The sequence below is a fragment of the Bubalus kerabau genome, chromosome 19, assembly GCF_029407905.1.
Source record: "Bubalus kerabau isolate K-KA32 ecotype Philippines breed swamp buffalo chromosome 19, PCC_UOA_SB_1v2, whole genome shotgun sequence".
In the NCBI taxonomy this organism is placed as follows: Eukaryota; Metazoa; Chordata; class Mammalia; order Artiodactyla; family Bovidae; genus Bubalus; species Bubalus kerabau.
The window spans coordinates 35,784,112-35,791,583 of NC_073642.1; the positions used below are offsets into that span (position 1 = coordinate 35,784,112).

The window sequence follows — 7,472 nt, forward strand, 5'->3', positions numbered from 1 at the left end:
ATCATGAACATTTGTGTACAAATGTCTGCATGAACATGTTTTCTGTTCTCTTGGGAATATACCAAGGAGGAGAATTGGCCATGAGATACCCTGATGTTTAACATTTTGAGGAGCTGCTTGTTTTCCAAAGCAGTTGCGCTATTTTCCATTCCCATCAACAATGTAATGTGGGAGGGTTCTGATTTCTCCATATCCTTAACCAATACTTGTTATTATACATCTTTTTGATCATAGCCATCCTGATGGGTGTGAAGTGGTACCTTTCTGAGGTTTCAATTTGTATTCCCCCAATGACTAATAACGTTGAGCATCTTTTCCTCTCCTTATTGGCCATTTGTATATCATACCTGAGGGGAAAAAAAAAGAATATTTAAATCCTTTGCCCCTTTCTAAATTGGGTTATTTGCCTTTCCAGCTTCTTTGGTAGCTCACTGGTAAAGAATCTGCATGCCAATGCAGGAGATGCACGTTCAATCCCTGGGTCAGGAAGATCCCCTGGAAGAGGAAATGGCAACCCACTCCAGTATCCTTGCATGGGAAATCCCACAGACAAAGGAACCTAGTGGGCTATAGTCCATGGAGTTGCAAGAGAGTCAGACATAGTGAATAAACAACATTTGCCTTCTTACTGAGTTGTAAGAGCTCTTTCTTCTTGCTTATTTTTGAAGCTCCAGTCAAGATTCCCTCTTCAGTTGGATTTATATTTGAATTACTCCCTCTGCATCTTGAACCACCATTCTCAGAAAGCCCAGGAACACTTTCTCTCTCCCTTTCTGTCCTATGAACCCCCACTAGCTTTCAACATGAGTGCTAGACCCTTCTGCTTTACCCACAACAAGCTCGCCTGTGGTCACAAGAACTCATCTGCTACCTCAGTGAACTTACAGAATCAAGAAAGAACTTGACAGATTCTTTGACCTCCGCCACAGGTTCCGGCGGTCTCACTCTGGGCTAGGCACAGCCCTTAAGAGTTCTTATGTGCTCTGAAAACTATTTACATGTAGGCACAAGTACAATTTCACCCCCCTACTTCCTGACATCACCAACCTAAAATGCTACCTCTCCTCTTCATAAAAGTGCTACCCTTCAGTGCCAGCAATTTCACAGTTGAGCCCCTCCACAGAAGCTTCTTCAGCCACCACAGCTAAAATAGCTTCTCTCTACTCTGAAATAAACAGGAATCATCTGTAGAGTTCATGCACCAATTAATATCCATAATTTATTGATGCCCCGATATTTTAGGGATAGACCAGGTGAAATCACCCACCCACAGGTGGTGTTAAACAATGCTTTAGAACTGCTGGGATGTGCTGATGCAGTAAAGGAGTCCTGGATACACACATAATCTCAAAAATGCTCTGGGAAAAGTCTCATTGGATGAATAGAACCAAGTTCTCTGATGTTGATATGGTTTGCTGCTGCTGCTAAGTCGCTTCTGTTGTGTCCGACTCTGTGCGACCCCATAGATGGCAGCCCACCAGGCTCCTCCATCCCTGGGATTCTCCAGGCAAGAACACTGGAGTGGGTTGCCATTTCCTTCTCCAATGCATGAAAGTGAAAAGTGAAAGTGAAGTCACTCAGTCGTGTCCGACTCTTCGTGACCCCATGAACTGCAGCCTATCAGGCTCCTCCATCCATGGGATTTTCCAGGCAAGAGTGCTGGAGTGGGTTGCCATTGCCTTCTTGGTGATATGGTTTAGTGTAGTACTTTTCAGAGTCTTTGATACAATGATACACATGTTGAGAACCTCTGCAGAGGGAAAAACCACCAAAATTGATTCGCCCTTTACAAAAACCCACCTCTTAACACCACCCAACAGTCTTTTCGGCCAAATACTCTGGGAATTGTGGAACTAATTCAATGGCTGCTCAATTTCATCAGCTGGACAGCAGAAATCACATTTTCTACCTAGGTCAGGAACCAAAATTGTCTTGAGATGCCATTCACTGGATGTCATTATTAACATGCCAGCTTACAGGAAGAGAAGAAAGAAACCATACATTGAATGTGTTTTATAATTTTTCAGACCCATCTGGAGTTTTGAAATTGGAAAATGATGAAACATGAAAAGGAAAAAAAAAATGGATCTTAGAAATGAGCTAGTGTGGAACAATCTTGAGTGTCAGTTTAAAAGCATCCTTCAGGATGGTTGAGAAGAGCCTTCCAGGAACAGACCACAGGCTCTCTAGGACCCAGTGACAACAGCCCTGGAGATCAAAAAGAAATCAAGGATCAAAATGATGGTCTCACAGCAGACTTGGACTAGGGTGCAAAGATATCAAGTGGTCATGTGCTGAGAGAAGTGAGCCACAGTGATAAGAAGCTTCCGCCACACTGAAAAGAAATCCTCCCAGCAAAAAGTAGGGGTAACACCCAAAATATAAACATCACGTTACGGAAGAGAATTTGGAAAATAGAAATCTTCCCTACTCGTGTGAAGTAGAAGAAACAATTTATATTAGCAATTAGCAGATCTAAAGAATTACAGGCTAAAGACTGTGTCTTTATTGAGTGCTGATTATGGTCAGGAAGACAGGCATGGGCCTTGCAGTTTTATCTGTTAAAGCACTAAGTGGTACACTTGAGTTTTTGAATAGGTTTCTGATTTACTGATAGGTTTCTCTAGTGCTAATCATGTTAAAACTAAAACAAAGCACAAATGGAAAGCTGAGATAAAGCCGGAGGGTCAGCTGGGGCTCCATTTGGCACCGCAACGTAAGAACTGGTTCAAGTGCTGACCCCCCTTAGACACACAGTTCATTTGGGTGTTACACAAACCTTATTCCTGCCCTTGAATGTCATCTCAGGACTCTCCCTGATTCCAGCAGATTCCCAAAGCCTCTCTGACACAAAGCAGCTAAAATTCAAAGCCACAACCTAGGCCATAAGTCATGGCAAAATGTCAGCCCAGGACCATAGCATGGGGAACAAGGAGATGAGTTTAGCATTGGGGTGTGCCCAAATAGTGCTGGATTACCAGCTCAATCACACAGCGCAATGCTGATATTGCACCGTTGCTCCTTAAAGCTGGCATCCCCAATCTCGGACAGTGAAGGGTAGTCTCCCTCAGTTACTACCAGCACCATCATCTTCCAGAAGAAGTGGAGGCCTTCACCAGATCTGACCACCACAGGACATCTGTCACCTGCCCCCAAGGCCTGGGTAAGCTGTCCCTTCAGAGAAGACACCACAGAGAAAATTATTTTTAATCTTGCTCCTAAGTGATTCACCTGTTCTCTAATCTTCAGGTTCAAGCTGCCAGAACTTCTTGCAGCCTCCTCACCACAAATGTCTGAGATCCCCAAAGAAAGGAAATCGGGTATTTGCTGGATTTATCAATATCAAGGTCACTAACATGAGTCTATCCAAGAGTGGCCTGGAAACCAGAGGCTAAGTATTTTACAGTATGAAAAGAAGGGGTGTTTTTATGTAAAAATCATTCATTTGAAGAGCAATCAAATTTACCTAAAACTGGACAATGGGAAGTGGCACAGGTATCTGAAATAGAAAATGCTCGAGGCAAGTTCCCAAAACGCCCCAAAGAAACCCTGTCTCTACAGATGACATATTCAAATAATGGCATTTCAGAACAAACCTCACCTCTCTTGCATGGCCAGTGGAACAGAAGCACTGGCATCATCTGGAACTAGTTAGAGTGCAAACTCTTGAGATGCACCCTTCCCCTCACCCTAGACCCAGAGAGGCTCCGGCAATGCAGCCCAGGAGCAGTGGCTTAACAAGCCCTCCAGGGGACTCGGGTGCTCCTGTTTGAGAACCGGTGCCCTAGGATGACGGAAGATGCAACACACCTGGGAGGAGGGGTCAGGAACCTGATTAAACCCTTATTAACTGAGTGAGAGGCAATCTCACCTGTTTTTGCCTCTGATCAGCACTGGACCTCCATCTCAGAGACTGATGCCACTGATCAGGGGTTGAGTCCTTAGTTCAAGGTCACTGTTAAGAGACCAAGTCAGAGCTCCAGCCCAGGGTCTGCTGACTCCTTCAGAATCAACCTCGGTTCTCAAACTGGGGCCTGGTTTACATGCCAGTTCTGGGGCCCAGGACTCTGAACACTGATAAGGCAGCCCCACCACCCCCATCTCCTAATCTACACCATGCTGCTTCCTTCCGATAAATATGAGAACTGGCGCGTCGACACTTCAAAAGGGAGATGGATTTAAGGCAAGAGAGGGAAAAAAAGAAGATAAAGAGTGATTCCAAAGACCTGAGAAACCAAACCTTTTGGTGAGGAGTGGGTGAGGGGAGAAGGCTGCGGGGGCTTGTCCTAATTAAAAAGATTAGTTAATTCAAAAACACTAGGTAAAGAGACCAGTCACAGGAAGACATAAACGGTGCTTTCAAGTTTTCTTAGCACTTTTTATGCCCATTATTCCCAAGTCTCACAACAACCTGCAATGAAAGGAGTGAAGGCCACTATTATCCCCATTTGACAGAAGAGAAAACTGAAGTTTGCAGTGACTTTGTCAGTCTGCACAGTAATCAGGCTGGAAACCTAAAATCTGACCTCAGATCTATTTGTAGAACCCGTATACCAACACCAGGTGATTTCCACATTTGGCAATCTGCCCCAAAGCAGATTCCTCCACCCCCCACATCAGGAAAAAAGCGAAGAGAAGAGCCTGTAGCAGAAATGGTGAACCCCTAAAACATGGGACTTGAACAGTGTGTGGGTTCTCCTTTAAGAACTTAACACACAAACCCAACAGCCAAGGTGTTCAGCCAAAAGAGAGAGGAAAAAAAGAGGCATATTTCTAGCCTGCATAATCATTTCTGGACCAATTCCCACTAGCAGCCTTGGAGGCGAACAGCCGCTGGCTGCCAGGCTGAAGCTCCTCCACCCCCCAGGTTATGACAGAGCAGCTCTGACTCGTGTGCAGGCAAAACCCCAAAACTCAAAACAAGAAGTGAAAAGAGTGGAGCTAGGAGAAACGGTCAGCATCCTCCACATTGTTCTAATCTATAGCACGGCCAGTTCAGGGTCCTGGGGTCGCCTGGAACGCAATTTTAGGAGACGATAGGATGAAACGGATATTCTTGGGGACTCACCACACTTATTTCTTCCCACCAGGTCCCTGAGGAAGAATCACTGAAAGAGGGGTGGGTTCCTTATAAAGTCCTTGGGGCTGGAGCCCAAGCCAAATACAACCGAAGCATCCTCTCCTAAGGATAGCATGTCAGCCCACGCTCTCCACCTGGCCCTCCCCTCCAGGTCCGGTCCTCAGCGAAGATGAACCGGGTGGGGTTAGTGGAGTGTTCAAAAGCTAAGAAAAGGCTAGAGGAAAAATCGGGCCATCCCCTTAAGCCACGTTCCCCGCCATGTGTGTGAGGCTCCATTCAGTGCGCACCATAAGCGCTCACTGGGAACCCAGCGCCCTTGGCCACGTCTAAGGTTGAGGAGGGGGCGTCGCCCCGCTAAGGGTCTTGGAGGCAGAGAGCCATGCCCTCCCGAACAGCCTACCTCAGTTTTGGCAGGAATGATTTTACTATAAGAAGCTAGCCAGGAAAGCGAAGATCTGGGTGATTCGTGGGTTTCAGTCGGGGGTGGAGGAACTTAGCCCAGGAGCGCAGCGACCCCACTCAGCTCCTCCACACTGGGGGCTTCGGGGCGGCACCCCCGGGATCATGCTACCTCGGGGACAGTGAGGAAAGAAGGGCTCTCTCCTCAACTTTCTCGAAGCAAACTGCTCCGCTCTGCGGCTTGCCCAGCCCTGCCCGCACACCGGGTCCCAGGTTTGGCGGTGCTGAGGGGCGGGGGGGAGGGGGGAACCAGGGACCCGAGTCCCGCTAGGCGCGCACAAAGCAGCTGCACCCCAGCACGCAGCCCCCTCTCCCGCCGCCCGCCAACTTGAAAGCATCTCCCTGGGCGCCTGCCTACTCCCGCCGCCCCGCAGCGGGGTCCCTAACCTGGCCACACGCATCAGACAGCGCGCCGGGCGCTCCAAAAGCCACGGCTGCTGCAGCCGCATCCCCCCAGCCCCGGCCTGGCCTCTGCCAGGCTCCCCAAGCCCCGGCCCTACCTTGCAGCGCGGTTTGTGCCCAGGCAGTGCCAGTGCGCCGCACGCGTCCCAGCCCGCGAGGCTCCTCCCCGGGAACTGCCCCGTACGGGGCTCCGGGCTCCGGACGAGCTCTGCCTGCTCTGGTGCTGGCTGGCCGCCGCTCGCGCCTCCCGCGCCGGCTCCTACTGCCGCGCGCGAGGAGGGAGGGGTTGGGGGGGAAACTCCCGGCAACTCCAACTCCGGGCGCTGGAGCTCCAGCTGCAGCCGCGAGCCCGCCCGCCGCTGAGTGCGAGCGCCTGCGAAGCGAGGCTGCCCCCGCGGCCGCCTCTGAGCATGCCCAGTGCGGCCGTGGGCGAGCTCCAGCGCCCCGGCCCTGGGGCAGAAGGCTGAGCTGGGGGCCGGGGACCCGCCCCGAGCTCCCGAGCGCCGAGGGTGGGGGAGGGAGGGAGGGGCTGGTGCAGGGAGGGGACCCGGGCGCAAAGGGCGGGGCAGAAATGGTGTTTGGAGGGCCTTGCAAGTTTCACGGGTTGTGGGAAGTTTGTGGGTTAGAAAGGTGAGCTGCTTCCGTGAGCTCCTCTGCAAGCCTAGAAAGGACGGTGAGGAAATTTATTCTCCTGGAAAGAACAGGTGAACCCGGCAGATGGGTTTTATCCAGTGTACTAGTTCCTTCAGGTCTGGGTGTCAAACTCAAGCTAGGGCCTGGCAGGCAGTGTCAGGGAGTGAAACAGGCAGGAGGCAGCGATTGAACTGGAGAGAACTCTCAAGGCAGAGCCACTGGGCTCCAAATTCCCTCGGGTATGCTGCAAGACTAGAGTTTCTGGGTATTTTCAAGAAATGACAGAGTTTTTTTGTTTTTTTTTTTTTAATGTAAAATATCCTGATTTTTCGATCTTGATAACTAATTCAGTTTTTAAAAAACACTCTGGACCAAACAAAACATATCTGAGTTCCTTCTCTGCTCAGCCCCACAGCCAGCCAATTTGAGGATTGTGATTTCTGTGTTAAGCAAAGAGCAGCTGAGTGCCCACTGTGGTTTGGGAAGGCACCGAGGAACCCAGATGATTCAGATTCCCGGCAAAGTACAACCAGTTACTCAAGGAAATAGGTTTTCCAGGCAGAAGGGCGCTGTAGATAAATGCTGAGGCATTCAAGAAGAGAAGGAAGATACTGATGTGGAAAGGGGTGTGAGAACGAACTCTTGGGAAGCATCTTAAAGTACGCAAGTGGAAAGTCACTTTGGGTCTGAAACAGTACTCTGCTGAAGCATTTTGGAGTCTGGGGGAGAAAAGAGGAAAAACCAGTAACATGACCCGGTTTTATTTTAAATTTTTATATTTTTCAATTTTTGCATTCATGTTTAGAAATACTGCACTGAAACGTTTATCTTGATGACTGAGTTCTTTGATGTCTGGTGAAATTTTGTAGCCCTCCTCACCCTAAGTCAGGCCCTGCTG

The 7,472-nt window shown here is 49.1% G+C and overlaps 1 protein-coding gene and 1 long non-coding RNA gene across 37 annotated transcripts in view; one reads left to right on the forward strand and one right to left on the reverse strand.

The window, feature by feature from the left end:
• STXBP6 (syntaxin binding protein 6) overlaps window positions 1-6,393 on the reverse strand; it is a 266,713-nt gene extending 260,320 nt beyond the window's left edge. For 18 of the 36 annotated variants that reach the window (XM_055556304.1, XM_055556295.1, XM_055556310.1 and 15 more), the window contains exon 1: window positions 6,040-6,392. Coding sequence is in view for 8 of the 36 variants with exons in the window: in XM_055556293.1 (XP_055412268.1) it covers window positions 3,602-3,641 (40 nt within the window). In the remaining 28 variants the exon portion in view is untranslated. Of the gene's footprint in view, window positions 1-3,601; window positions 3,777-5,068; window positions 5,225-6,039 lie in introns of those variants that run through there. The other 18 variants (XM_055556312.1, XM_055556314.1, XM_055556319.1 and 15 more) reach the window with 13 other exon arrangements.
• LOC129634248 (uncharacterized) lies at window positions 3,875-5,334 on the forward strand. Its single transcript, XR_008705490.1, has 2 exons — window positions 3,875-4,246; window positions 5,091-5,334. It is a non-coding gene; the product is annotated as an uncharacterized LOC129634248 (long non-coding RNA).
• Window positions 6,394-7,472: the final 1,079 nt, after the last annotated feature.